The sequence below is a fragment of the Radiomyces spectabilis genome (genome assembly GCF_025331425.1).
Source record: "Radiomyces spectabilis strain NRRL 2753 chromosome Unknown BYT42scaffold_1, whole genome shotgun sequence".
NCBI classification, from domain to species: Eukaryota; Fungi; Mucoromycota; class Mucoromycetes; order Mucorales; family Radiomycetaceae; genus Radiomyces; species Radiomyces spectabilis.
In genome coordinates, this window is record NW_026251926.1 from 1,669,433 (window position 1) to 1,696,486 (window position 27,054).

The 27,054-nt window shown below is 44.3% G+C and overlaps 10 protein-coding genes across 10 annotated transcripts; 3 read left to right on the forward strand and 7 right to left on the reverse strand.

The window, feature by feature from the left end:
• Nucleotides 1-43: 43 nt before the first annotated feature.
• Nucleotides 44-2,901, reverse strand: BYT42DRAFT_552506 (WD40-repeat-containing domain protein). Its single transcript, XM_051566385.1, has 13 exons — nt 2,703-2,901; nt 2,426-2,616; nt 2,264-2,369; nt 2,002-2,188; nt 1,794-1,938; nt 1,628-1,727; nt 1,434-1,556; nt 1,101-1,358; nt 860-1,014; nt 651-801; nt 409-579; nt 205-330; nt 44-149 (listed from the first exon to the last, which is right to left on the reverse strand). Exons 1-13 carry the CDS (start codon nt 2,817-2,819, stop codon nt 63-65), a joined length of 1,917 nt encoding a protein of 638 aa, XP_051428402.1. The 5' UTR covers nt 2,820-2,901; the 3' UTR covers nt 44-62.
• A 514-nt stretch (nt 2,902-3,415) lies between these two features.
• BYT42DRAFT_596515 (translation protein SH3-like domain-containing protein) lies at nt 3,416-4,029 on the reverse strand. Its single transcript, XM_051570937.1, has 3 exons — nt 3,997-4,029; nt 3,547-3,917; nt 3,416-3,467 (listed from the first exon to the last, which is right to left on the reverse strand). Exons 1-3 carry the CDS (start codon nt 4,010-4,012, stop codon nt 3,465-3,467), a joined length of 390 nt encoding a protein of 129 aa, XP_051428403.1. The 5' UTR covers nt 4,013-4,029; the 3' UTR covers nt 3,416-3,464.
• BYT42DRAFT_552513 (uncharacterized protein) lies at nt 4,030-4,903 on the reverse strand. The gene is made up of 3 exons (XM_051566386.1): nt 4,801-4,903; nt 4,546-4,738; nt 4,030-4,471 (listed from the first exon to the last, which is right to left on the reverse strand). Exons 1-3 carry the CDS (start codon nt 4,828-4,830, stop codon nt 4,275-4,277), a joined length of 420 nt encoding a protein of 139 aa, XP_051428404.1. The 5' UTR covers nt 4,831-4,903; the 3' UTR covers nt 4,030-4,274.
• BYT42DRAFT_552515 (chaperonin 10-like protein) lies at nt 4,904-6,679 on the reverse strand. The gene is made up of 4 exons (XM_051566387.1): nt 5,733-6,679; nt 5,456-5,665; nt 5,298-5,377; nt 4,904-5,241 (listed from the first exon to the last, which is right to left on the reverse strand). The coding sequence occupies exons 1-4, from the start codon at nt 6,583-6,585 to the stop codon at nt 5,080-5,082; spliced, it is 1,305 nt and encodes a 434-aa protein (XP_051428405.1). The 5' UTR covers nt 6,586-6,679; the 3' UTR covers nt 4,904-5,079.
• A 6,798-nt stretch (nt 6,680-13,477) lies between these two features.
• Nucleotides 13,478-16,743, forward strand: BYT42DRAFT_552521 (uncharacterized protein). The gene is made up of 3 exons (XM_051566388.1): nt 13,478-14,259; nt 14,369-14,496; nt 14,706-16,743. Exons 1-3 carry the CDS (start codon nt 13,885-13,887, stop codon nt 16,474-16,476), a joined length of 2,274 nt encoding a protein of 757 aa, XP_051428406.1. The 5' UTR covers nt 13,478-13,884; the 3' UTR covers nt 16,477-16,743.
• A 332-nt stretch (nt 16,744-17,075) lies between these two features.
• BYT42DRAFT_609639 (uncharacterized protein) lies at nt 17,076-18,646 on the forward strand (the record flags this gene model as incomplete). Its single annotated transcript, XM_051571289.1, has 6 exons — nt 17,076-17,096; nt 17,229-17,510; nt 17,605-17,905; nt 18,002-18,183; nt 18,265-18,394; nt 18,468-18,646. 6 exons carry the CDS (start codon nt 17,076-17,078, stop codon nt 18,644-18,646), a joined length of 1,095 nt encoding a protein of 364 aa, XP_051428407.1.
• A 433-nt stretch (nt 18,647-19,079) lies between these two features.
• On the reverse strand, nt 19,080-20,456 carry BYT42DRAFT_552528 (PWI domain-containing protein). The gene is made up of 5 exons (XM_051566389.1): nt 20,372-20,456; nt 20,214-20,303; nt 20,026-20,148; nt 19,675-19,962; nt 19,080-19,583 (listed from the first exon to the last, which is right to left on the reverse strand). The coding sequence occupies exons 1-5, from the start codon at nt 20,393-20,395 to the stop codon at nt 19,131-19,133; spliced, it is 978 nt and encodes a 325-aa protein (XP_051428408.1). The 5' UTR covers nt 20,396-20,456; the 3' UTR covers nt 19,080-19,130.
• Nucleotides 20,457-20,958: 502 nt separating this feature from the next.
• Nucleotides 20,959-22,627, reverse strand: BYT42DRAFT_466432 (uncharacterized protein; the record flags this gene model as incomplete). Its single annotated transcript, XM_051563513.1, has 7 exons — nt 20,959-21,093; nt 21,158-21,469; nt 21,543-21,639; nt 21,701-21,967; nt 22,030-22,301; nt 22,367-22,472; nt 22,530-22,627. Coding segments are annotated over 7 exons (1,287 nt in total), but the record flags the coding sequence as incomplete, so codon positions are not given.
• A 669-nt stretch (nt 22,628-23,296) lies between these two features.
• BYT42DRAFT_609641 (ClpP/crotonase-like domain-containing protein) lies at nt 23,297-25,278 on the forward strand (the record flags this gene model as incomplete). The annotated part of the gene is made up of 9 exons (XM_051571290.1): nt 23,297-23,389; nt 23,482-23,511; nt 23,574-23,687; nt 23,743-23,824; nt 23,890-24,018; nt 24,087-24,279; nt 24,364-24,546; nt 24,612-24,813; nt 24,877-25,278. 9 exons carry the CDS (start codon nt 23,297-23,299, stop codon nt 25,276-25,278), a joined length of 1,428 nt encoding a protein of 475 aa, XP_051428410.1.
• A 12-nt stretch (nt 25,279-25,290) lies between these two features.
• On the reverse strand, nt 25,291-27,046 carry BYT42DRAFT_552534 (DHHC palmitoyltransferase-domain-containing protein). The gene is made up of 9 exons (XM_051566390.1): nt 26,886-27,046; nt 26,792-26,830; nt 26,629-26,720; nt 26,326-26,573; nt 26,249-26,260; nt 26,060-26,186; nt 25,942-25,982; nt 25,627-25,865; nt 25,291-25,569 (listed from the first exon to the last, which is right to left on the reverse strand). The coding sequence occupies exons 1-9, from the start codon at nt 26,986-26,988 to the stop codon at nt 25,382-25,384; spliced, it is 1,089 nt and encodes a 362-aa protein (XP_051428411.1). The 5' UTR covers nt 26,989-27,046; the 3' UTR covers nt 25,291-25,381.
• Between the last annotated feature and the right edge of the window lie 8 nt (nt 27,047-27,054).

The window sequence follows — 27,054 nt, forward strand, 5'->3', positions numbered from 1 at the left end:
GGCATTAGCAATTCTAGCTCAAAAGCATTAACTGCGAAATGTATATGTGTATAGGATGCTGTTTATTTTCTGTCATGGTCATGATTATCTTTCATGTTCATGATAGTTTTCTGTAAAATATCCCATTCATCAGGTTTGGGCGTGGCGATCTAAAACTTGTCGTTAAACGATCTGTTTTTTGCATAACGCTCAGCTAATTCTTACCTCTCCGATATCGTGGATGTAAACCTTTCCATCACTTGAACCGATGGCTGTTTTGCGACCTTCTGCATCCCATGCCAGTTTATTGAGCGCGTTTCCAGGACCAACAGGTGTGCTGATTAAGGGCTCCTGGGAAAAGAAATGGAGTTGTTTTGAATAAGTGTTTGGCGAATTTTATGACATGTCATTTACCAATCCAAAACTTACTTCCGTATCCGCATTCAGATTCCAGAGATCAAACTGACCAGCACCATCAATAGAGGCAAATAAAGCAGGATGTGATGGAGACCATTTTACGTCATATATGTAGTCATCAGCATCTTCGAAAGAGTGAAGTGGATGAATGTAGGCTAATTCGCTTGATGGTTTGCTGGTAGACTGTTTCATAGGTATTACTTCCAATGTTAGAAAATCCTCTGCCAACCTTTTCTATTTTGGCAAGACAATACCTTGGCATTCCACAGTTTGACTGTCCAATCCACGGAAGAAGTCAAGAACAAGTCCGAGAAATCAATAGGTCCAAACCGTGGATGAAAATGCAGACCCGTGATGGCGCCGTAGTGTCCTCGGTAAATGTCATGTGGGTTGATACCTGCTTTACTAGACGGCGGTGAGTACGTGTCCGTGCCGACAAATTCTCTTGAATAAGATTGCTTACCTTCCTGCACGATCGAATCGGTTGGCTTGGTATATGTTCCCTTCCTCAGTACCTATCCAGAAAGATGTGCTGGCGTGATCATCAGGGAACCCTTTACAGGTGATCGCTACCTCTTCGGTTTTATTGTGAGCAGAATGTTGAAGCTCAAGGTATTCCTAGCCGTAGCCGATCCGTCCCAATACGTGATGTGAATATCCGCATTCAAGCATTAAATTTTTACAGACTTATGCATGCTGCTTACCTGTGGTTGAGCCAACATATCCAATTGCCATGAACAAACAGATCCGTCCGTACTCGCAGAGATCAGAGTGTGAGCATCCTGGCTACCAATCATGTCCAGCGAATAGATCGGATGGGTGTGACCGCCAGCTGACAGTGGGGTTTTCAATACAGGTAATGATTTTGCTCGAGTATCCCAAAGCACAACTTGACCAGAGTAGGTGCCGCCGATCACGTAATGCGAGTGGAATTTACTAAACATCACACTAAGCACGTCGGACTGTGCAGCCCTGATCAATGATACTATCCAAGTGCTTGACATTGATTTTATCGAAAAGTGAACAAGATACCTTACCTGACAGTGAAATACATATTCAGGTTTTTCCGGCGCTTGCAAGTTCCATATGACTGACAATCCATCCGGCTCATTTACTGCCATGACGTTTTTGTTGTAGGACGCCACTACATAGTCAGGGAACTGGCCATCACACGTTAAAAACAGTCTAACAGAGACCACATCGATAGTTCATGCAACCACGACAAAGTTACCTTGGCAGACCAGTCAACGCCCGTCACCGATCTATTCTTGCATAATTTCTCATCCCAGAAATCACAGACCAATTTCACTCGTTTTCCAACTTTTTCATCGCTAGTAGCAACGTTGATTAATGTCACCTTTTTCCAATGAGCGTTGTTCATTGTCTCACAGGCCTACCTATCTACATCCACACCCAGGGTATAATCTTTCATGAAATCATAGGGCTCGTTGAGGGCACGTTCCATGATTCTTGAAGTGGTATCCACAAATTCGACAAAGTCCGGCAAGTCTACTATTTGACTTGCTTCTTCTTCCGAAAGTGCTAATTTTGCGATGTCAGTCAAGAACTACATAAAATAACATCCCAGTTCACTTGCTAAATTACCTCGGTATTCTTTTGGTTTCTTCTTCTCCTCGGCTATACGTCGTTCTTCGGCCAATTGCGCTTGTCGTTCCTTCTCCTTTTGTTCGTATTCTGCCAACACTTGATTCCTAATCTCTTCTTCTGAAAGAGCCGATATATGAAGCGATCCTTCCAATGTCTGAATTTCTTTACTCAGCACCAGTTGTTCCTATACGTTGAAAAAAAAGGCCCCTATAAACTCAGCATGAAATACCGACGTGTTCCTGTTTCAACAGATCCGTACCAAAGGAGGAATGTCTGCAATAATGGCTTGAAATTCATTTAATTCCGGGACATACTGTGGCGTTGCGAGAACTTGGCAAGGGAAAGGGTGGCCGGTGCCAGTATCTCTAGTGATAATAATCCAGTTGGCTACGAGTCGTCGTAATCTCGGAAACAAACTTACGTGCTGGTGATGGGCGTGTCAGGCGAAGAACTGAAGCTGGCGGAAGTAGGTCTTGAAGAGACGTTATCCGATCCACCGTCCGAGCCGTGATCTGAACTCGAGGTTGTAGTGATGGCGGTGCTGGAAGGCTGTTCGCCGAGTACCATTGACACAAGATCATCAATAGCTTTTCTATCCCTATTGGTCGAAATCTATGCATGACAATATTCAGTTACTTGCCCTTTGGGTTCTTGCCCCACTACGAGCCATGCTCTTGGACAACAAGGTTTAAATCTACCAATGGTGGTGGCGGTAATCTCTGTGCTTCCTGAATATGTTTGCGTTCTTCTCGAGCACGACGCAGTTCGGCCAATTTGGCACGTTTCTTCTCCAGCTCCTCTTTTCTACGATCCATTAGTGCTGCATAAGAGGCACACTTAAAGTTTAGCGGTCCGGTTTCCAGGCAGGTCTATTTGTGGACAAACCTCGGGGTGACGTGTTTGACAAAGCATATTTTTGATTATTTGCCTTGGTTTTCATTCTTATGGCTTTCTCTCCCACTTTATGTGAACGCATTGATATTCTGTAAGTCTGATTCACCCAAACGAAGTTTGTTCTTAGATAAACACCTGTTTGCAAGGAATGCAAGCGAGTGGACGTTTAAAGCTGCGCTATTACACTCAAATAATGACTTCCGAGTACCCAAAGTTTTCACAATGGTCATATCACGTCAATAGATTACCACTGTGAATCACTCGACCATTCTATGGGACCATTTCCGTCAGCGATGCCCAAGGCTGTTCGAGGGCACATAAAAGTTCGTTGAAAAAATAAAGTAGCATATTCGCCCAGACAGCGTCAGCATTCACTTTGGCGATTCAACACAAGTTTGCAGAAATATTTTGGCTTCTCCAAATCGCACAGAACAAAACGTCAAGTTCCTTCCTCGAGAAGCTACAACGCATTTTTGCTTTTTTCTTTGCCGGCAAAAGGGTCACAATATCATACAACCGTAGAAACCGTGCTTTTTATTCTCGTAAAAATAACTAAAGTCTCCAATTTACTGCAAAAAGAAAGGAAAAACCGAAGGTTAGTTTTGCAATTCACTTTCCACATTTGTCGAGCTTCGATTTCAAAAATACCTGTTGCATGGCGTCCTTCTTGGCCTTGCGGTCAAGAATAGCTTGACGGCTCTTGTCAACCTTGAGCTTGGTAACGACAACCTTGGAGGGATGAATGCCGATGGGGACAGTGGCGCCATTGACCTTTTCGCGAGTGACACGGTCAATGTGGATAACCCACTTCTTACGGTACACCTGCACGACCTTGCCCTCACGACCCTTGTAGGTGCCACGGACAATCATGACTTCGTCATCCTTGCGAACAGGGATGGATCGGGTGTTGTGCTTCTCCTTGAGTTCCTTGGACAAAGGTGCGCTCATAATCTTGCGGCGGATGCTGGAGGGAGCAGAGAAGTGAGCCTTTCTGCTCTTCCTGCGCGAAGAGCTGACATCTGATCAATCCAATATTTAATATCTTGCATCCATCCATTCATTGTTATCCACCATCTATCTATCTATTCCTTCACGCACCAGCACTGAACTTCATGGTTGAGACGTTGATGTACAAAGGAGGAGCTTCTTTCGTCCGCCACCGAGCTCCACTTTTGGCACCCCTCACTCAAACCCAACCCACCCAAAACGCCCTTGAGCGGAGAAAGTGTTCAAGTCCGGACCGAACCATTCAATAACCAAATAAAGAAATTTCCCATTTTGGCTGGGATCATCCTACGAAGTTTGTTCATAATTGAAATGAGATAAAACGCATAATCATATGCATTTCTAAAGTTTATATTGTCTGGAATTTATCACTAATGTTTCGGCTTGTTGGCTTTTGTAAACGACTTGACTTGAGCTTCCGTCACTTTAAACCATATATAGAAAAAGAAAAGGCAGAGTAAATGCAGCGCAACGATAGACCAGCATGTAGAGGTTGGGAACGGTCCGCTGAAGCGCCACTGGAATGCCACCAAGGCAACCAAGCTATGATATACCATCATACCCATACCTAGCCATTTATAATTACATTTTTGATCTTGGGGGGGGGAAACAACGGTTCATATTTCGCGATGATCAACTTACCCACAGCACGTTTACACGGAAGCATGTCGGGTAATGTGTGGCACAGCAGACTAATGACAGCCGAAGATAAAAGAGCGGCACCATAACCTTGTGCAAGCAGATTGGCAAACTCTTCCTTTATGTTCAGCGCATTCACGCACAAACTCGGGGCCAAGAAGAGCAACAGACCCAAAGATCCTTCAAGGAAGCCGTGCTGGACAAGTAGCAAACGTAAGCCATCTGTTCCTCGAATCATTCTGCATTGCAACACGTTACAAGGGCAAAAATAATACTAGCTGTCACCATGAGTGATTGGTCGTTGTGTAAAGAGTTGTAAAGAAGTGAAGAACTCGAGCAGGCATATGGTACACAATTTTTGGGGGTGGTTGAAACTTATCCCACAAGATCCGCAAGAACCTTGCAAATTTAATCGGATATTCAACCTGTATTTGACATCCAATCACTAAACGTATACACAAAGGAGAGATACAAGGAAAAACTAACTACAGTTTATACGGTTACATACAATTCTCGAATATTATAAAATTTACAAATTTAAGCATCCTGAAGTTGAGGCATACCCTCACTGGGGGGATTGCTGAACTTGGTGGCAATAAACACCTTCATCATGCCGGCATCTTTCTCGTCAAAGCGCTTGTAAACCTCGGCAATAGAATCCAAGTTGAAACGATGGGTCAAGATCACAGTAGGATCAAACTAAAAGCCTCCATGTGAGCCCCAAGCAAAAATCCATGCGAATAACTAGCACTTACGGTTCCATCCTGGATATGTTTGAGACACTCATGCCAATGACGCTGAATAGGTGCTTGTCCGCAACCGATTAATCGGATACCTAACAATTAGACATCATGATGACATATTAGCGACACCTATTACATATCGGGATTATGTTCCGTGAAAAAAAGCTTACCCTTTTCCATGAGAGCGCCAATCAAGAAATGGTTGGTGTAACCGGCATAATCGGCAATGATACCAATGGTACCAAACTTGCGAACACTGCGAAGGCATTCATTGATGATATCAGAAGCATCGGTTTCCAGTCCGACGGCACGCTCCACCTTGTGTACGATCGATTTCGTGTAGCGGAAACCGGCGCAGTCAATGACACGATCGAGTCCACCTGACAGTTACAATTCAATGTTAGTGACTTTTACAAATAATGAACATCAATTTTTTCCATCACTTACCGGGAACAATCTTGTTGACGTGTTCAGAGACATTGCTGATTTCATCGAAATTGACAGGTTCGGCACCCCAGCGTTGTTGAGCAAGGTGAAGACGAGCTTCCACATTATCCACGAGAATAATACGCTTAGCCTTGAACACATTACGTAACCATTGCACAACATGAAGACCGATGGGACCGGCGCCCCACACACCGACCGTTTCACCTTCGCTGCAACCGGCATCCCACACGGCGTGATAAGCAGTGCAAACAATGTCCGACAAGAAAAGAGCCTTCTCATCGATGACAGAATCAGGGACCTTGATCAGGTTGTTATTGGCAAAAGGAATACGAGTGTATTCGGCCTGACCACCAGCAAATCCACCGACAAAGTGAGAATATCCCATAATGCCACCCGTCTTCTGACCATACAATTTTTCTTCCACGGAACTGTCGTTGGTCACTTCGCAGGAGGTGTACAATTTCTTCTTGCAGTACTCGCAGCTACCGCACGCAATGTTGAAAGCGGCCACCACACGGTCACCGGGCTTGACAGCAGTGACATCTTCGCCCACTTGATCGACAATACCCATCAATTCATGACCAAGAATATCGCCGTCCTTGAGTTGCAAAATTTCGCCGTGATACAAATGCAAATCGCTACCGCACACAGTGGTGCCGGTCACCTTGATGAGAGCATCTTGAGGATCGGTGATTTGAGGAACCGGCACGTTCTCCAGTGCCACCTTTTCCTTGCCATGCCACACGCACGCTTTCATGGTACGCTTCTCAGACTTGTTCTGGGAATCTTGGTTGGCAGTAGCGGTGGGCTTGGCACCCATTTTGTCTTGAGCAAGGTTAGCAGCTGCGTTCATAGTGATAGTTTATTTGTCTGCTTCTTTTTTTTGGAGTAGATGTGTAAGGAAAGAGAAGAAAGGAAACAAAGGAATATATATAAAAAAAAACAGTACAAGAGAGGAATTATGCGCACATTGACACCTATTTATTGGATAGCGTGGGGTTATCTGAAACATGAGCATGAATCGACGTCAATTCAAGATCATCATTTGGGGACTTCATTGGCAGCCCGCATACGCAATTCTTCGAGGAATCGTTCTCTGCGGAGATAAGCTGTGGTGTACTGAACCAGGTTTTCGGACACAGGACGATGAACCGAAGCCGATGGCGTGGTTGCCGCAACACTTTCTTCCTCGTCTTCGCTGTCGGAGATATCCTCAAATGCAATACGATTGGATGCAGTAAATGCTAAAATACCATTTTCCTTGATGCGCAATTGCGCCAATTCTTCCTCGACATCCTTGAGCTCAATATCTTTCCAAACAATATCTCTTTCAATATCGGATACAGCACGATGTAAAGCGTACAAATTGGGAATTCTATGAGAAAAGATATTGGGTAAGTCTACATGAACCACCCGCAAATCCATGCAACTTTTGACTTACTCTGTAGCTCGCTCCTTTTTCGCTTTCGCTCGCTTCTTGGAATCATGCACTTTGCTTTCAAGATCGGCGAGCAGATTGCCATAAGCGGAAGAACGATTTTCCAAACGCTCGAGACTACTTTGTGTTTCCTCGTCCAAAGGTCTTTCTTTGGCGATTTTTACCAGTTTAGGATCCTTGTCCATGGGCATAAACTTGTTGATATCTTGCTCTTTGCGACGCACTTACACAGGAGAAAAGAATTGAGCTTTTCTTGTCATTGTGTTGATCACTGTCACTGTCGCATGATGACTTACATTTGAGGATATTGCTATCCAGGCGTTCAATGGTTTCTTTCATTTCCTTGACTTTGGGCCATGCCCTGTTGACATCACTCATCATCTCTGAGACCACGCTCGGGACATCCTTGGCATCTCCCAGTGCCCATTTTTGATTCGCAACCCGCAAATCAGTCGCCGTCTTGGATTTAACGTTTGTCTTCTTTTCCTCTTCAATGGTCTGAGCTAGCACATGGTAACGGATCGAAAGCTATTTTTTTTTTTACTATAATCAGCATTGCGTTCAACGCAACCATGAATTTGTCCTATGCTTACATCTTCAAATTCTTCCATCACTGTGAAATAGAGTGATTCAAATTCTCTAGCCATTCCCTATGAAATCGAAAAAAATAGAAATTAATTGATGAATATAGAGCGCTCATTGATACGGGAAACTGAATTGTCATACTAACTTCCTTTGCTGTGAGCTCGTATTTTTTTTTAGACTTAGCTGCTTCTTCTTCCTTTCCTGCGGTTGTTGTAGGAGCAGCGGGGGCGGCTGAAAAAGGAGCTCCGGCTGCCTGTGGGGCCGATGCTGGTGTAACGGAAGCAGGAGCGGCTTTGGCAGGCGCCGATTTCGGTTCAGGCATGAGTGGACTGGGCTTGCTTTCACCAAACAAAGGTTTGCTGGGCTCGGATTTCGGCTCTTCAGCACGAGGGGTACCCAAGGCAGATCCGAAACCGCTGCCAGTACCGATGGTGGTGGTTGAACCAAACAAAGGTTTGCCTGTTGTGGCACCGAGGGAAGTAGTTGAACCAAAGGCTGGTGCGGGCGAGGTCGATGCCAGTGGTGTGGTGGAACCAAAAGCGGGTTTAGCTGTCGTCGATCCAAGGGTCATCGTTGAACCGAAAGTGGGGGCGGCTGTCGTGGCTCCCAAAGTACTGGTGGAGCCGAACAATGGTGCACCTGCGGTCGTACTGGGAGCAGATCCTAAAGAGGATTTCGCGGCAGCACCAAACAAAGAAGTCGATCCAAAGGCAGGTACTGATGTTGCTCCGCTGGTGGTCGTGGTGGTAGCAGCAGGTTTGGACGGACTCGACGAGCCAAGGGCGCTCACGGATCCAAAGAGAGGTGTAGCAGATGATTCCGTTCCACTGGGAGGGCCGAATGCCGATTTTGTGCTGCTCAAGCCAAGACCACCGGATGATGCTGTGCTTGCTTGTCCAAAGATAGAGGACGGTTTGGTTGCATCGACATCAGCGGATGGTTTGGATAAATCTTCTTTGGGCTCGGTTTTCTCTGGAGCAGCTTTGTCCTCAGCAGCCTCTGCCGGCTTTGCGTCGTCTGCGGGACGACTATCGACGGGTTCAGCTGTTTTTTTGGATTCCTTGGTTGCTGTTTCGGCCGGCTCCTGTTTTACTGTAGTTTTTTCAGTCGTGGTTTCTGGAGCGGACGGTTTAGAAGTCTCTTCTGTCTTCTTTTCTGTTCCGAAAGAACCGAATAAAGGTGTTTGCTTGTGTGTCGCCGGGGCCACTCCAAAGGCGAAGGAGGTGGATCCGAAAGCAGGTACCGACGTTTCTGATTTCTTTTCCGTCGTTGCACTACCAAAAGCGCCAAAGCCAGTGGACCTTAATGTAGGTGCCAAAGAGGGAGATGACTGTTTTTGGGTCGTTTGACCAAAGCCGACAGGGGTAGGCGCGCCAAACGTGGGGACGCTTGGAGAACCGAAAGTGGGAGTACCCATGGAGGTTGTTTGAGGACCAGTGAGAGAAGGTACCTTTTGTGACGAACCCAAGCTGCGGAAGGAAGGAATCTTCACATCTGCAGGCGCGCCAAATGCACCAGGACTTGAGCTCGTGTTACTGGAAGAGTTTGACAAAAGGTCAGCGAACGAGCTGGAGGAGGTTCCCTGCTGTTGAAGAGCGGCACCAAAAGGACTAGCGGCAAAGCCGGACGACCCCAAGCCTGAGGACGTGGGGGCACCGAATGAAGACGTCGCGGGAGCAGTAGTCGCGGCAGAGGCAGAGGCAGTGGCAGTGGCAGCGGCAGGGGTGGTCGGCGCCACAGTGGCCTGAGTAATATCTTGAGGTACAGTCATGCCTGTGTATTTCTCGGCACGGCTTGCTAATTCTGAACTGTAACAGTGGGATGCACCCATGTGGCCTTCATCATTCAAGTAGTAAAGTACAGGCACTGGATCAACGCCCTTGTCGCTTTCACTCGGATCGTACGGTGGCAGCAATTCTTGAGCGGAAAAGTCTAAAGCTAGACCGAGAGGGAAGGTGTCGGCATTGGTTTCCTCCGACAGTGGTAAATTGGCCAATGCGTTTTCTTCCAAGATCCAGGTTGCCCAATTGCCGTCTTCATCCTGACCGACAACAGACACTTCGCTGGTAGCCGAATTAGCGAGGATAATAGCATGCTGAATTTCGCGTCCGAGATTACGGATTGTCTCCATATAAAAGTGGCCACCACGGCCTTCCGAAGCGAATACAGGTGTCACTTCAAAGAGTCGAATATATTTTCTTGTTTCGTCACTCGCTTTACGATCAATGATATAGGCGTCATTGATATGCTCGTCATCGTTCGATTCTCGAGGGCGCGTATAGATGACAAGGAAGAGATGGTTCTCCACCCACAAAACATCCTGGACTGAAATAGTCATGTTAGCACGTAGTTACATTTAGATAATGATTTTTGACAAAAAAAAAGTAGTACCATAGCGATCTTCAATTTCTTCCATTGAACCTGCACGCATTTCTTCAGGAGATGGCAATGCATCCTTATTCACACCTTGAGTATCGTAGTGTTGAAGCATGCCGTTTCTTCTACCGACGACGATTTGTTTTCCTTTGGGTGACCAGCAAAGAGCAGTGACCGTATTATCCGGAATGGTGACGAGAGTCGCGCCTGTGCTTAAACTAATAATTTTGCCTTGATCATCGGCGAGACGTACAGCTGCCAAATCAGGAAGCGCTTCGGGATTCGGTTGCAAATCGAGGATCTCGGCATTGAGGTCAAACGATGTCGCTGGTTCCACATTCTCCTTCTATACAACAATAAGAGTGAGTTTAATTGTTTGAATCCCTCAGGTTGCTTTCACATGCGAAAATGATTTACATTGGCTACAATATCCTTGACATTGTAGATAAGCACGAGGCCGCCCTTCACTGCGGCAATAACTTGTGATTCGTCTGCGGTGAGGCGCAGCTGTTGTACGGGTCCTTGAGAAATCTTTACAGTGATTTTATCGTTGAATGGCACCGTTTCACCCTTTCCGGCCGTATAAAAAGTAGATCGCAATGCCTTTGTCTGGCCATAGATAAAACCTAGTGAAAAACGTTGGTCTTTGAGTCTCTGAATCGTAGCGAGTGGTCAAAATTTCAGGACATGCTACCTTCCACGGTGCCAGCAATGAAGTAGCCGTACTTGCTGGAACAAGCTAACAAAGACACTTCGGCTGGATAATCAGAGGTTTCGAATTGAGCATCTTGCAGTGACACTTTGGCGTCGGGAACGAGATTGGTGAAACGAAAGATCTAGCGGCAGAGAGAGAGAGAGCATTGAGTCTACTTGCAAAGATAATGTGAAAGCAGCCGTTATATATACCTCCATTTCCTGTGATGCCGGCTCTGAGGGATCATTCTGTTCTGCAAGCGCAGCAAAGCTGTTCATTTTGAGGTATTGGGAGAATGAAGATTTGACAGCAGTGTGGCAAGAAACGCGAAGTGGTCAGCCGGCCATCAAAATTTCGTGCCATCATTTTCGCGCAGTCCACTGCGATGTCCAAAACGAAGCGCGGACGCTGTAGGGCGTGGGACGGTTAAATTGCGTCACGCCTTAATTTTTTTTTTTTACTATTGGCTGCGGCTCAACAGTCGACGATTCATGGTTTTCCCCAACAATGCTTCTCGCGATAACAAAAATTCTGATAGATCAAGAACTTTATCATGTAGACTTTGATGAATTACATTTGCAATTTGATGAAAATTTTGAATTGGAAAGGCGAGCCCGTAATATGTATCTTCCCGGCCATTCAATCTTTACACCACTGTATGGGAACAAAAAAAAAAATCCCAAAGCCACGTAGTCAAAAAAGGAAGTTGCTATTATGGAGAATGTGTCTTCTCTTCAGGCATATTGGTCTTAAAGATATGGAACAGAAAGGTAATGGAATACATTGTTCGTCCTACTTCATCAGCAGATTCACCAGCTTGACCTGTGAAGCCAGTCGGCCTGACGTGTCCCCTGAATCCCGCGAGGGCAATGCTTCGCATATTTCGACTTGCATTCACGTCACACTGCCTTATCTTGTTGCAAATCTCGTGTTTGAGTAGAGCCCATTCTTTTTTTCTGCTGTCATACGGTAGAACAAGATTGACCTTTGATCTTTGCGACCTCTGAATGATAGAAACGCAAAATAGCATCTAATGATACATGCATATGACTGCACCAGACTCCCCCAATCGTCGCTTTCTATGGTCGCGGAGAATTTTGAAGAGTTCTAATTTAGTTTTTACTGTGCACTGTGACAGATGACGCTTAGTTTTCTTCGTATTTGGATTGGCTTTTAAATAAGAGAAGATCATTGGGCCAGGATAGACATTTTGCGCAACTTGCGCATTTTATGCAAGAAGCTACATAATACAGCACTTATTTGAGAACATACATTATTTATGCAGATAGGCTTGATCCCTGTTTACCTCACTGCTATATATCGTTGATAGAAGGCCATTGTTTAGTTGAAAAAAAAATATTCGAAATTTTTAATCTAGGTCCTACGAAGCTTTTTTGTTTGATCATAACATATTACAGCTAGTCACCAGTGGTTATAAAAATGACTGTGTCATCCTCTTAATTTACGGTGCCTATTACGTGTCTTCCCTCTTTGCTTTTTGAGTAACCATGATGCTTAGTTGTAAAATTCAAGTCTAAAAATGATAAAAGATAGAGTTTCCGAATCTTATCATGGAATGATAGAAAAGTGGTATTGCGTAATAATGAAAAAAATCGGATTGCAATAAAAAAAAAAAAAAAACTTTATCAGTAGCGGGTATGAAAAAAGAATATTAAAAAGTCATCAAATTTCGTTGAGCATATGACATCTGAGCATTAAAAGTTGAACCCTACCTTTCACATGAAGAACGGAATCAAATTCAAGTACAGTAGAGGGCACTGCTTTTTCATCGTGGGAAGGGTGTTGCACCAGTCAGAGCGACTAAACAATGAGTCGGGGGATGTTTTAAGCTTTTATTTCACAAGAGTCATTACCAGCAAAAGAAAATGCTCTGAAAAAAAAGATGAATGGGAGAGGAATCGAAACTTGCATCACATACAAATGCATTCAGTAGTGGAGTCCTCCGCAAAAGGGAAAAAGCCAATGCGCCCAGTTGCATTTGTCCGACGCCCTGCGTTTTACCTTTGTAGAGCGCATCGAACATGGTAGCGAGCCCCCGTAAATGTGTGTTTTCAATGCATTCCCTGAAACGCAAGACGAGCGAAATCAAAGGAGCAGAGAAGCAGGACCAACCATGAATGAGTGTCCGGAGCTGACCGAAATGAAGTCTTTTTTTTTTTTTTGCGCACTTGAATATGAAAAAGGTAAAACGAACGAGGGCTACAGTTTGCATGAAATTTTGACGGCCGCTCAAACTCAAAAAAAGCAAGCTCTTCTGATTTTTTTTCTCCAAATTGGCACCCAGCAAAACAAGATAGAAAATTGTTCCAGATTAGTGAGCGTTATCTGGCGCTTTTTTCGCTTGACCCATGTATAGTGTTAACCCTGCTTTGGCTTATCAAAGAGCGCCATATGAAGATGGACGATCACCTGTAAACGGTTACACAGGGGTCAACCATAGCCGAGCCAGCTGGGTTTATGTTTGTTGTGAACAAAAAACGAAACTGTAAAATTCCGGTTGGGTCAGTCCACAATGGCATGGATTCATTTGGAATCAAATAAACATTTTGACGCGATAATAATCGGCGATATTTTTTAAACTTCTACAGAAATTGATATTGTTTTACAAGCGAATGTCATTTGCGGGTAGGCCTGGAGTAATATTTTTTTTTCTTGTGCTTTATCACAGGTTTTAATCACTCGTCTAATTCGGGAACAATCGCGATCCGATAAAGAGGCCGTGGAAGCAAAGATCTTTTTTTAGCGGAGTGGCCCAATCAGGCACTACGCATTTAAGATTCCGACTATTTAGTCAGGTTGGCGATGACAAAAACAAAAACAAGAGCTTGGTCAAGGGGAAAAAAAAAGCCCATTTTGGGAAGGTGGAGTGGTTGACTCATTTGACGAGACCATCCTTTTCCCTTATCTAAAACGCAGTCCTCACTTTCGAATATTTATCCTTTATCGTTCGGCTTTACTTACTTTGCTTGTTATTTTTTATTATTATTTCCTTTTTCTCTTTTCTTTTTTCTTCCCGTCAAAGTTTTTATTAGAGAAAAATGGCGCACGCTGCTCGTTTGAAGTCTGTTGTTGAGAGTCTGACAAGAGGTCACAGAAACATCGAATTCCCCACCAAACCCGATGGTCGTCCTCAGTCAGTGGCCGAAGTGTTTGGACAGAACGTGTTCACGCTCAAGGAAATGTCAAAGATGTTGCCCAAACCGGTGTTCAAGAGTTTTATTCGACAGTTGAAGGGTAACTCTGCATTGGACAAGGTGACCGCCGATGCTATTGCACACGCTGTCAAAGTCTGGGCTTTGGAACGCGGTGCTACCCATTTCACTCATTGGTTCCAGCCTTTGAACGATTCCACGGCCGAAAAGCACGATGCTTTCTTAACACTCAAATCAACCTTCAACAACGGATTCGAGGAGGTAATGTATCCGGTTCTCCTTTTCTTCTGCACTTTGCACTTTTGGCACCTTTTTAGATCCCAGTCATCAAATTATTCTTGAAATAGCATACTCATCAATCAATGATTAGGTTACTGCTATCGACACATTTTCCGGATCTCAGTTGCTTCAGTCCGAACCTGATGCCTCTTCCTTCCCCTCTGGTGGCATGCGTACCACCTTTGAAGCACGTGGTTACACTGTTTGGGATACCAAGAGGTGAGGCACTTTTTTTTTGGGATCGTCGCTAGTTTAATACGGGCTGGGCAAAGCAAAAGCATATGCACATACGTCAAAAGAAAAAAAAAAAGGGAAACAAAAACGAAACAAAGAGGAGAAACGTAAAAGATGCTGAGATGAAGCGGACATGACAGATGGGGCAATGAGCAAAAAGTGAACAACAAAATTAACTGATCCATTCAATGCAGTCCCATGTTCATTCAAGAAGGTCCCCACGGTACTGCTATTCTGTATATTCCTTCCGTCTTCATTTCTTACAATGGTGAAGCTTTGGATGAAAAGTCGGTTCTTTTGCGATCTTCCGAAGTATTGAACAAGATCAGTACCGAAGTGCTCCAACTTATCGAACCTGTGGATGAGGATCATCCTCGTACCAAGCAGGTCATCACCACCCTCGGTACCGAACAAGAATACTTCTTGATCGATCGTGCTTTGTACACTTTGCGTCCCGATTTGAAGATTTGTGGTCGCACCTTGTTGGGCGGTCTTCCCCCTCGCCACCAGCAATTGGAAGATCATTACTTTGGCAAGATTCCTACCCGTGTTCTCGCCGCCATCAGTGAGTGTGAATTGGAACTCGCCAAGTTGGGTGTTCCCGTCAAGACTCGCCACAACGAAGTCGCTCCTGCTCAGTTTGAAGTGGCCCCCATTTTCGAAGAAGCCATGTTGGCTGTCGATCACAACTTGTTGACCATGGATGTGCTCCACCGTGTGGCTCATCGTCACAAGCTCAAGGTCTTGTTCCACGAAAAGCCTTTCCGCGGTGTCAACGGTTCTGGCAAGCATTGTAACTGGTCTTTGTGCACAGACAAGGGCGACAACTTGTTGGATCCCTCCGCCACACCTGAAACCAACTACCGTTTCCTTATCTTCTTGGTCGCTGTCTTGAAGGGTGTTCAGGATCACGGTGATTTGTTGCGTGCCGGTATTGCTTCCGCTTCCAACGATCATCGTCTCGGTGCTCACGAAGCTCCTCCCGGTATCATTTCCGCTTTCTTGGGTAGCCAGTTGAACGAAGTCTTGAACGCTGTGGAAGAGGGTCGTCCCGTCAACGATTTGGCTGCTGGTACTCAATTGCAGCACGTCCGTGTCAAGGGAACTGTGCTCGATCTCAAGGTGGCCACTTTGCCCAACATTTCCCGTGATTTGACCGATCGTAACCGTACTTCGCCTTTCGCTTTCACCGGTAACAAGTTCGAATTCCGTGCCGTCGGTTCCAAGCAGTCCGTTTCCTTCCCTGTGACTTTGCTCAACTCTTGTGTCGCTTCGGCCCTTCATGAAGTGCGTGACGCTCTCAAGAAGCAAATGGGTGACAAGCCCGTGGCTTCCGAGGAAGATCAAATCGCTGTTATCCGCGAATTCATCAAAAAGACAAAGAACATCCGTTTCGAAGGTGACAACTACTCTGACGAATGGGTCCAGGAGGCTGCTAAGCGTGGTCTTCCCAACATCGTCAAATCACCTGATGCTTTCCGTCGCTTGTTGAAGGATGTCAATGCTTCCATGCTCCAGAATCTCGGTGTCTTCTCCGACGCCGAATTGCAGTCGCGTTACCACATTCTAATCGAGAAATATGCCAAGGATGTCACCATCGAGGCCCAGACGTTGTTGACCATGGTCACTCAGCAAGTACTTCCTGCTGTATTCCAGTACCGTCGTGATTTGGCTGAAGCGGCTTCGTTTATGAAGAACGTGGGTGTGGAATCATCTCCCGAAGTTCAACTGTTGAACGAGTTGACGCCCATTGTGGCCGAATTGCAGAAGCGTACGAACAGTTTGGACAAATTGATGGAAGACAACAACAAGTATGAAGATTTGGTCAAACTTGCTGACGTCGTCAGTGACGAAGTGTTGCCTGCCATGGAAGCTGTACGTACATTGGCCGATCAATTGGAACGTATGGTCGCCGACAAGTTGTGGCCTATTCCCAAGTACACCGAATTGTTCTTGAACATCTAAGCGCCATTTTTACTTGAAAATGGAACTTGGGAACTCTGTTGAAACCCGAAAATGGCAACCAAATGGCAGCAAAAATCATTTTTTTTTTCTCTTATTGCTTTATTTCTTTTCCCCACATACTCTCGTCCTTTCATTTGATTTTCTTCTATTTCTTTTCTCTCTTTCTCTCTCTCTCTCTCTCTCTCTCTCTCCTATCGTTTTATAATCACATATCATCATTAAAGCTTTTGATCACTCACGGTTGTAAAAAAAAAAAAAAAAACAAAAAAACAAAAACACAAAAGGGGTCATTTAAAAGGAAAGTGGTGGCTTCCTATTTTGTTGTGAATCCAGATCGAACAATCAATTCCAGATCAGATTCAAAAGAAAAATTCTGTAACACGTAGTTTAAGCGATTTGAGAAACCTGAGATGATTGGAACTTCCGGGGCATGAACTGAGGGCTGAGTTTTTTTTTTTTTTTTTTTTTTTTTGAGGAGTGAAGAAAAAAGGCTATTTGTAACTATTAGGGGAGCCACATGTTTGAGGGGAATCAGTTGTACTCTTTCTTTTCCTTTTCTTCCTTTTATTGATATCCTTTCCTTTAACTTCATTGTACTTATGGTAACGCTCGAGAAAATTGTACGTTTTTCCAGGCAAAACCATTGTTGTCCCGATTCAATAAGAAGAAGGCTTCAACTTTCTTTTTTCACGCATTAATCGGATGGATCGGAACTGAACACGCCCTTTTTTTTATACTTGAAAATTTTATAGTATCGTCGCATAACACACTCCAAATGGACAAAAGCCTATGTCATTTTGGCTTGTCTTCAGGGCATCACCATTATCATTCTACAGAGTATCATCGCCTATCAAAATACCTCCCAAGTTGCGTTACTTGTATCTGACGAAACAGCGCTTCATCTATTTCGAGACTCCAATCCTCATGTGGCCATGGCAATAGATCAGGCAGCCGATCGGTTGAAACGAATCAAGTGGGAAAACATTGCATTCATTGGTTTTCAGTTCTGGTTTGTTGGCATGTCATTTGATTCTGTAAGTGGAATTTCCCCTTAGTTTCATTTGGTTACTCTGGTGCATCAGATTAAACAAGCCTATTCTTTGGTGACTTGTTATTTGCCATCACTAGACCATATACCAAAATTCAGCCGAAGTGATTGCACTGGCGGTGTTGAACTTTGTGTGCGCTGTTCTAGGTGCTCTGGAAGTGGTCGACGGACGGCGTTGGCTGAGAACCTTGCGAAACCTTAAAAATGTTTACGATCTGAATATTTCGACCGATCCGTTACGGCTCGCTTATTACCTTGAAATCGTGCTGGCCGCGTGTCTTGCTCTTTTTGCTTGTGCTTTTGCTTTCCTATCTTACCAAGTGGTACGGCAACTGGGGTGGGTCATTTACAAGAAAATCGGTGGTGACATTGCTATACAAAGTAAGACAAGCGGACAAACATGGTTTTTTTTTGTACCATCACAGGATCAATGTCAATTGATTGTTATTTTCTTTTTCCATATTTGGCCCCCGATAGAAATGTATCGTACGTTTCAATTCTTCGTACTGGCTCTCAAGATCGACATCTTTATCGAATTTTTGGTATCATGCTTCTATATTGGCCAATTTGTGCTAAAGGCAGGTTTTGAGTGGAAAACCTACGTATTTGTCATAGTAACATTCTGCATGTTGCCCATGTTCTATTTCGCCCGCATGACAGTAAGTGATTAGGAAAATTGCTTAATCTAATTATCCCCCCTACTTTTTGCATTAATCACTTTCAATTGCTGTATTAACCAGATATGTGCCGAAGGGACGAAACGAATGATTATTTTCATCATATTTCAAATCGTCATTTTCTTCCAATTCATCCTGATCCTCGGTCAAACCATTACGCCCGAGGACTTTTGGTATACTTGGATTTGTTTCGGTACGGTTTTCAAAGGAATCTGCAACTGATGCAATCAGTCCAATATACTCATCCAACTGCGCTGGTTATTTAGTTGTGGTCGGAATGATTCTCGCCATCGCGACGTCCGTCCTCGGGTTTATGTGCTTGCGAAACTTTGGCAAAGGCCTGGAGCCTTACGTACAACGAGGAGCAAAGAAACAGGAACAAATGGATCGACTTGAATTGAACAAACACTCCACCAGCTCATCATGGCAAATTGATGACGACTGATCTTTTTTCTCTTCCAAATCTTGATTTCACCATCAGTTTACAGTCAAGAAAGAAAAAAAGAAAAAGAAGAGAAAATAGAAAACCAAACCGAACAAATGAAGAAAACAACAATATCAATTTGAAGCATACCCATGTATCAATAGCGCATTTGCATTCTGCACATCATCATACTTTTTGCTTGTTCACCCTACATAGAAATGGAGTGAATGAAAAACTAAACATCAGATATTCCCAATTTCGATCCATGCTTCTTCTTTGTCCCTTTTTTTGTACAAGATATTTTTTTTTACTCTAGGCCGTGGTTTCCGAACCAAGTGATCTTCATGCACAATGAGTTTCCTTATTTTACCATCTATACGATCCTTGATATCAGTACCAACAAACGATAAAATCATCCAATATGGCCAAGACATCGATTGACCGAGATCTTTTTTTTTTTTTTTTGTTTCGTTGTACTTGTCTTTTATTTTCAAATCACTTCATCTTATACCTTGGTAGTATCTTGTTCTTCGTCATCATCCCATCGAGATTTCATTTTAGGGGGTTCGGGAGCCATTGGCTTTTGCTCCGGGACAGTCTTTTCCTCTCGCCGATACGATTCTTCTCTCAACGATCCTCTTCTGCGGTCCTGTACCGGACTCCGGCTTCTACTGTGTCTGCGATGTCTTCTGGGACTGCGAGTACGTTCATAGCCGGGACTTCGGCTTCGGCTACGTCTTCTTCGTCGAGTGGATGATCGATCACGGTGCCGACGCGATCTGTCATCTCTGTCTCTGCCCGTACGACGACTTCGTTCGTCTTCTCGGTAGCTTCGTGAATATTCATCTCGATATCGATCACGACGATCGGATCGTGTGTCAGGGGATCGGCTGCGTCCACGTCTAGGCGGCGGTGAAGCGCTACGGCTGTAACTCCTGTCTCTCGGAGGTCGATCACCCTAGTATGCACAAAAATTATAACGACAGAAACAACGAGTGAGTTAACAGGTTGGAAAAAAAAAATTGCAGAATTGACTGAGGAGTACTTACAAAACGTGATCGACGCTGTCGAGTTTCGCTTTCGCGAAGATCCTGCATTTCGGATTCTTTCTTTTTGCGGATGGCTTCCATTACAGCTTCTTGCCGAGCTTTTACCTGGGCATCCTGCTCCTTCTTTTGACGAAGCTCTTCCTTCTTTTGTTCAAGGAAGACCTTGGGAATACCGCCTACAGACTCTTGCGCACTTAATAGCAATAGCCACAACTCCAAAATGAACGACTGCGTATTCTTTTCGAGAAAACCTGTGAGATTGATCTGCATCATTTTGGGATCAGGATTCTGTTGAATCACAGTCATCAGTCAGTCAACAGCAAGGATTGAACGTTCAGTAGCATCCCTTACCTTTTCTTCCAGCAATCCACAAGCGAAATCAATCACCACTTCGTCTTCAAAACCGAGTAATTGAGTAATCCTATTGCTAATCCACGGTTTGATGACATCCATATTCACTTTTTTAAAATCCACCTTTTATCCAACGAACGGGAGTCAGCGAGATCATCCTTCAGCCATAAATAATGCAACATCCTTACCTTTTGATCGAATTCAGGAGGGAAACTCATACTCTTCAAGAGTTTCTTTTCCTTGTTACTGAAGCGGCTGTCTTGCTCGCTACTGGTACCCTAAATGTGCTCAGCGTCAGCCACTACATTTTTTTGCTTTTATACGATCATATATACAGCCAACTTGCCTTGAAAAAGCCGGCATCACCCATGGCAAAGAGAACAAACAAATAGAGGTTCTGAAGTAAGTAAAAGCGGATGCTTGAGGGCTTCAAAGCATTGGTAAGGCGAATTTTTTCGTTCCTTATCCAAATTCGTGGCGCAATTATTACTTATATTTTGTCGCATACATCAAATTAATTTGTCGTTTTTCCAACTTTAATGGCGTTTTGTTCAGCTTGACAGTTTCTGCCATCGCCATCGACTGCGTGAGCTGCAAAGCACATTAGTAAGTCTTATTTAATTATGTAAAATGTTATCTCTTTTTGCAAAAGCATCATGTGCTTGAATTAAAGAATATCATCTCGTTCAACAGCATTGATTAGACGAGCAACCAATCCCCCCAAAAAAAGTTTCCAAGGCAAATGTACACGGGTTTACATGTTGCCTTAAATTCTGCATTCAGAGCTAGTTTTCGTTTGATTACATGAAATAGAATGCTACAATTTGTACATTATATAGTATGGCTTTTATACAGTCAGTCATGTCTTTTTTACGTTGTGTCGTTGTTATTTTCTGGGCGTGTCACGATATCTGCGCCGGCCATTTCAGGATCTTTTTCCACTTTGGAGCGCGATTCGAGGAAGAACATGAGATCTTGTACTTGCTCTGCCAAATTTTGGATGGCTCGTTCGTTTTGTTCGGCTTCTTTCTTTAATAAATCCGTGTTGTGTCGTAACGACGTGGTTAACTGGCATGGTAGTGTAAGTTTATTGGTTCGTGCTCGTGTTTAACGACTGAAAAAATCATCTTACCTCTTTTTCCTCCAACCATTCTCGAAGCTTGATTTGGTATTTGGACATCAGTAACTTGGAGCGTCGATCCATCTTTTCGTTTTCTTTATCTATGCTCGAAATTTCCTGTTGCAATTTCGAGTGGGATGCAGTAAGCTGTGAATGCTCGTTTTCGATCTCCTGAGAAGCTACGGAAAGGTCGTGGACGTGTGTATTCAGTTCCGACAATTGCAAGGTAAGTTCGGCCAGCTGATCTTCATAATATATGCGTTGTGAATCGAGCTGTGAAGTCATCATATAGGTATATTCCAGGGAAATGGCCTCGAGACGTTCCTGTTCATCAAGCCAATGACCAATTTAATTTCTCGCTCTCATCACGCCTTCGGATTGTTGCATTGACAATTACCTGTGTCGGTAAAGGTTGTTTTTCGTCTTGCGTGGATTTGCTAGGGAATTCAACCAATTTTCCATCCACCATATTTTGCAGAATGCGTTGTATATATCTATTGAAGAGCTTCAATGCTGGATGATTCGACATGATATATATGAGCATCGCTGCGTTACCCGTCACTCATGTAATCCCACACACGCTGAGTTGCTATCTCCAGAGCATAAAGATGGCCGGTTTGCATGTAGTGATTATAGGCATGCGCATCTTGATAGCGGCCGCAACCAATGTGGCCACACACCATACAAATCCACAGACTTTCCGTTGATCCACATATAAAGCATTCAGTGATCGGTAGTTCAGACGAAAGCGAATGGAACTGATTCCGGTTATCGCTCGATCCTTCAATCACCGGTTTTTGTGAGTAATTACATGCAGGGCATCTGGAAATGAAAAGGAATTAAAATCGAATTTCACGGGATTGGAAAAACTATACAAGGCTTACATCCCGCTACCCCACTTGTTCAAACAGAAACAGTGGAAGCTGTGCTGGCATTTCAACGAGGCCAACCCGGTGATGCTTTCATCCATTCGTTCCAGGCACACCGGACAAGTGGGTAGTTCACACCGTGATTCTTTTACTTCCTTGCTGGCGGCCATCTTCTGTTGCTGAGTATCTGCTTCCAGGGTCTCCTTTAAAAATGGAATATGGTTGTCTTCCAACTTTACTATGTCCAGAGCGGTTGATTTTAAATACACAACATGACAAAGTTCCGGCTAAAAGATGCCTATGTTTAGTAGATTTGGCCATAGAAGTACATGAGTGTCAACATCCGAAATACCTCTGCCACGCTGTATTGTTTCTCGTTGAACTGGTCGTAGAATGATTTTGCGGCGTCATCATCATGGAATTCCAGCACAACTACGTACTTATTCGGTGAACGGTCTCTAGGAGGCAGCGTACGTAAGTTAAAGTACTTTTGTCAAAGACAAGCGTTCACCTACCGAAGAAAGCAGCAGCGAGTAATTGATGTTGCAGCCGGTGTGATGAAATTTAAGAAGGCGTCTGTCGATAGATATGTCGGTACTGCCAGTATGCATAAAAGACGACCAGCCCCTTCTTCGGCAGTACACTCTAATTGGACGTCTCTCTCGTCTCTGTATAGATGGAGAATACCACAACCCAAGTTTGTTACGGTGGTTTTCAGCCCTTCATTCTTTGCGGCCGCTGCATAATTCTTTGACGATGAGGTATGCAAATATTCGCACTGAATAAGTCCCAATCGAAAATCCGTTTGTCGAGTAAGGCTTAGATCGGCATGTTGCTTTGGGGAATGGACAGGAGTGGGTGGAATATTGGGTATATGGATTTGTCTGCGGGAGGGTCTTCGTGTGCGGCCGCTGTGCGATTGAGGAGGACGCTGCTTGTGGTATTCTTTTAATCGGTCAGACACGCCAATCGGTATAGTGATCCCAGCAATAGGATCTAGCAATGTATTTGCTTGCAATGCAGCAGTCTGATTTGTATACAGACATACTTTTAGGTGGTAATAATACATTGCAGAGCATAAAACTGCAAATCGTGAATACACGAAAAGACGACAATAAGTGGTCTCTCTGCCGCATGGCCCACCGCCGTGTTGCGGAGTCTTAATATTCTTCAGGCAGAGTTGGCCTGAAAAACATTGTCCCCCCGAGGCAAAAAAAAAAAAAAAAGTTTAAATTTGCAAATAACAGCGCTTGGTAGACGTTCCTCTCGTCCTATTGTCGTCATGTTCCGCTTTCAACAGACTGCTAGAGCCTCCATTCGCTCTTTAACTCACTCGGCAGCATTGGCTACCCAGAAACCGTCCACTCTTTTACGGGTATTATTCTCCTGATCCGCGTAGCCCTGACTCGATCCGATCGGGCCAGGGTCCCCTTTTTATTCGAGACTAACATTCTTCTACCGTTTTAGTCATTCTCCGCTGTAAGCAATGCTCTCGAGGTAAAGCAATAACGACACAGAGACAGAAAAAGAAATAGTATACTGATACAGTAGATTGCTAGCCTCCGGTGCTTGTCAACAAAGTGCTCGGTGTCCGAGAATTGGTGCTCAACCGTCCTCAGCGTCTTAATGCTCTCAATGGTGACATGATGAAGATTATTAGCTCAAAAATCAAGGTATTCACTGTCGTACGGAATTGTACCGGGATTCGTAGTTGATCGGGTATGTTAGAGTTGGGAAGATTCCGAACTGGCCAATATTGTGGTTGTCAAAGGAGCCGGTCGCGCCGTTTCTGCTGGTGCCGATATCAGAGGTAGCGGAATCAAACTCATATCAGATCAATTCTTTGACCGGGCCGACTGATGAACGAATTTTTAGATGTGGTGGAACACCTGAAGAAGGGGAACGATCAGGCCATGTTCTATGCTCTGAAACTGGAGTATGAATATCTTCATCAGATCGCTACGATGAAGACCCCCTTTGTGGCACTCATGGATGGTATTACCAGTAAGTTGCCATCAAGCCTCTTTTGTTTATGTGGAACCAGACAAACTGAATTGTGTTGATTTGTGTAGTGGGTGCCGGAGGAGGTTTATGCGCGCATGGTGCTTTCAGAGTAGCTACCGAGAACACGGTCTTTGCCATGCCTGAAACTGCCATTGGCTACTTTCCCGATGTCGGTTCCAGCTTTTTCCTCTCTCGTCTCGATGGTCATTTGGGAACTTACCTTGCATTGACCGGTGAATCCATCAAGGCGGAAGATGTCTTGTATGTGTAGCTCTGGCTTATAAGATGCACGAATTTCATTGTGTTATTTACTGACATGGGCCTGATTTTTTGCTTCTGTTTTAGGTTTTCGGGCATTGCGACCCATTTTGTGCCTTCCTCCCGTTTGGAAGCCCTGGAAGCTCGTTTCGCTGAACTCGACAATGCAGATAACGAGATGGTCAATAATATCATTGAAGAATTCGCTGCTGAATACGATCCCAACGTCCGCAACACCTTGAGCGGTGAGGTTCGCAAGACAATCGACAGGTATATAACATTCCATGGTTTTTTTCCGGACAAGAATAGACAGGAAACTGACCATCTGTCATCAGATGCTTCAAGGAACATTCTGTGGAAGACATCTTGGCTGCTTTGGAAAAGGATGGTTCGGAATTTGCTTTGAAGACCCGAGAAACCTTGTTGAAGCGTTCCCCCTTGGCTCTCAAGGTCACTTTGGAACAAATGCGCACCGGAGCCAATCTGGGCATTGCTCAGTGTCTTAAAATGGAATACAAGTTGATGCAACAAATGACCGTAAGTATGAATGTTGAATCTCAAGGCAATTAAATGGTATGCAACGGCTAATCCATGGTAAAGAAAGAGCATGATTTTACTGAAGGAGTCACTGCGCGTCTGATCACGCGCACCGAGCCAAAGTGGAATCCCAGTCGTTTAAGTGACATTACGGACGCCAGTGTCAAAGCCCGATTTTTCGATAAAGCGCCTGCTATGACCCTTTCCTTCCGATCGAACCAGAACTTTATGATGTCGCCTTCGCGCAAATACGCTTTACCCTCGGAGGAAGACATCCGTCGCATTGTCACGGCCGAAGTGCCTTTCAGTGGCCAGTTGACAGCATCGGCTATCGAAGACTACTTTGTGTTTGAACGCAAGGGTAAATTCGGCGTGCGCGAAAAGGTACGCGAAGTACTGAGCCGCAAAACTGCCCTTGTCAACAAGAGAAACCAAGAACAGTTAGAATGGATCTACAATCATTAGTCTTGTTACAAAAGGGATAGTTTATTTTATAGACATGTACATTAGCCGCTGTTTTTTTTATATCTTACAATTACTCATTCTCTCCCACTCTTTTCTCTGTGTTTCAGATATCGGTCATGATAGGCGTGGCGCTGTGATCACCCTCGTCTCCCTGAGAAGGGTCCGTGGGCAGGGTATTCAATGGATTATTCAAAAGCTCCCGTTGCCGTTCCGCTCGGTCAATGATTTTTGTGTACACCTCAGGATTATAAGGATTAACATAGCCGTTCCCTAGGCCGCCATAGATAGGCACTAACCCCATTGTTGAGTATGTTGTTCTAGATTTCCTTTTTCGTTTCTTTTACTTACAAAACCAGTGCACGACCTGATTTCCCATTACTGAGCGCCAGTTATTTTTCCACCCACAGTCCCATAACGGTTCGTTTGGTGATACTGTCACGATTTCAAAGTCGTCACCATTGGTACTGAAATCCACTCGGACTTCCAGCGGTCGAGTGGCAATGTGTTCGATAGTCGTGAGGTTTTTGAAGATATAGTAAGCATGCGTACCCACAAAACCGCAAAGCGTCAAGCCAAAAATGAAGGCGCTATACAACCATATACAGTTATTTCAAAATTCACAGATCGCCTCTTCTTTTTTATTTTTTAAAAAAAAAGACTTACAGTACAAGCAGAACAATCCATTGAGGGTCCAGAGGAGCATGCTGCAAGGGTCAAGTAAAGGTAAAATATAAGCATCCCGGTGACCAACAACAAATCAAGGGATTCCTCAGTTACTTACCTTGTATTGTAAAGCATCCACCAGCATGTATACCGACGTGCACAAACCCCATATCCCGTACAGGGCAGTATAAGTGACAAAAAGAAAGAAAAACTTGTAGTTGTGATGACCCACACAGCCGGAAATCCTAAGAAAAACCCATTGTTTAGAGAGACGAAAAATTGAAAATACATCATAAAAATCAGGTACCAGGGACAATGACTATTGATTATATTGTGAGCCCTTGACGTTTTTTCATGGATTGACAGCTGACATTTGGCACTTACTGATCCATTTTCAGAACACATGTATTACAATCTTTACAGTGATGTGTTCGATCCGGCTTGATACAGCGACAAATGTCGCACACACGAGGTTGGCCATCCGGTCGAGTGACAGACAAAGCCGGAGCTGACGATTTACAAGGTGCGGATGGATGGCCCTCCCATTGTTTCATATCGAACGAATGAGGCGAATAGTGATATCGATATAAAGATGCAGACTCGGTCCCGTACTCTAGCACCGGTTCTAAATCCTGCTAGTACGATGAATAAAATAGCGCATAAACTCACTCTGCCTGGAAACATTACTTTGGACGGACTACCCGGACGGGTGAATAAAATTCGAAAGTAGGACATGATCGAAAGAAAATAAAATACGGAAGCAACAGTTATAAAGGCCACTAATATCCCATGAATAAGCATTCAGATTCCAGTATTTACAATGAATTAAGTTGATCACTCTCTGATTTACCTCCTTGCGCCGATTGATCCGTATGCAGCAGAAGAGCGTCTAACGATCATTATGAGCACAGGAACTAGCTTGGATAAAGTTGGGAATGACCTACCACAGTAACGAAAGACGTAAATATACCAGGTGTAGGTAATTAATCCCACCACTACGAATGGTAGCACCACATTGGCAGTTGCCATGCCAATGGTCGATGCCATGCTTGTAACATGAAAGAGAGAGAAAGAGCAAGTTGCCACCTTGGGTGAAAAGGTCGAATTGCCGAC

Coding starts and splice junctions, on each gene's coding strand:
- BYT42DRAFT_552506 (XM_051566385.1), bottom strand. CDS start 2,819: ATGGATCGTAGAAAAGAGGAGCTGGAGAAGAAACGTGCCAAATTGGCC. Junction 1,728..1,793: donor CTGGGTGTGGATGTAGATAG/GTAGGCCTGTGA, acceptor CGTTGCTACTAG/CGATGAAAAAGTTGGAAAAC. Junction 150..204: donor ACATCCACGATATCGGAGAG/GTAAGAATTAGC, acceptor GACAAGTTTTAG/ATCGCCACGCCCAAACCTGA.
- BYT42DRAFT_552513 (XM_051566386.1), bottom strand. CDS start 4,830: ATGGTGACAGCTAGTATTATTTTTGCCCTT. Junction 4,739..4,800: donor CTAGTATTATTTTTGCCCTT/GTAACGTGTTGC, acceptor CTACTTGTCCAG/CACGGCTTCCTTGAAGGATC. Junction 4,472..4,545: donor TCCGTGTAAACGTGCTGTGG/GTAAGTTGATCA, acceptor ATAAATGGCTAG/GTATGGGTATGATGGTATAT.
- BYT42DRAFT_552515 (XM_051566387.1), bottom strand. CDS start 6,585: ATGAACGCAGCTGCTAACCTTGCTCAAGACAAAATGGGTGCCAAGCCC. Junction 5,378..5,455: donor TGGCGCTCTCATGGAAAAGG/GTAAGCTTTTTT, acceptor TCTAATTGTTAG/GTATCCGATTAATCGGTTGC. Junction 5,242..5,297: donor AACATATCCAGGATGGAACC/GTAAGTGCTAGT, acceptor GGAGGCTTTTAG/TTTGATCCTACTGTGATCTT.
- BYT42DRAFT_552521 (XM_051566388.1), top strand. CDS start 13,885: ATGGCGCACGCTGCTCGTTTGAAGTCTGTTGTTGAGAGTCTGACAAGA. Junction 14,260..14,368: donor TCAACAACGGATTCGAGGAG/GTAATGTATCCG, acceptor ATCAATGATTAG/GTTACTGCTATCGACACATT. Junction 14,497..14,705: donor ACTGTTTGGGATACCAAGAG/GTGAGGCACTTT, acceptor CATTCAATGCAG/TCCCATGTTCATTCAAGAAG.
- BYT42DRAFT_552528 (XM_051566389.1), bottom strand. CDS start 20,395: ATGGGTGATGCCGGCTTTTTCAAG. Junction 19,963..20,025: donor GTGGATTGCTGGAAGAAAAG/GTAAGGGATGCT, acceptor GTGATTCAACAG/AATCCTGATCCCAAAATGAT. Junction 19,584..19,674: donor GACAGCGTCGATCACGTTTT/GTAAGTACTCCT, acceptor TGTGCATACTAG/GGTGATCGACCTCCGAGAGA.
- BYT42DRAFT_552534 (XM_051566390.1), bottom strand. CDS start 26,988: ATGGCATCGACCATTGGCATGGCAACTGCCAATGTGGTGCTACCATTC. Junction 26,574..26,628: donor GTCCGGGTAGTCCGTCCAAA/GTAATGTTTCCA, acceptor TCGTACTAGCAG/GATTTAGAACCGGTGCTAGA. Junction 25,866..25,941: donor TGGATTGTTCTGCTTGTACT/GTAAGTCTTTTT, acceptor ATGGTTGTATAG/CGCCTTCATTTTTGGCTTGA.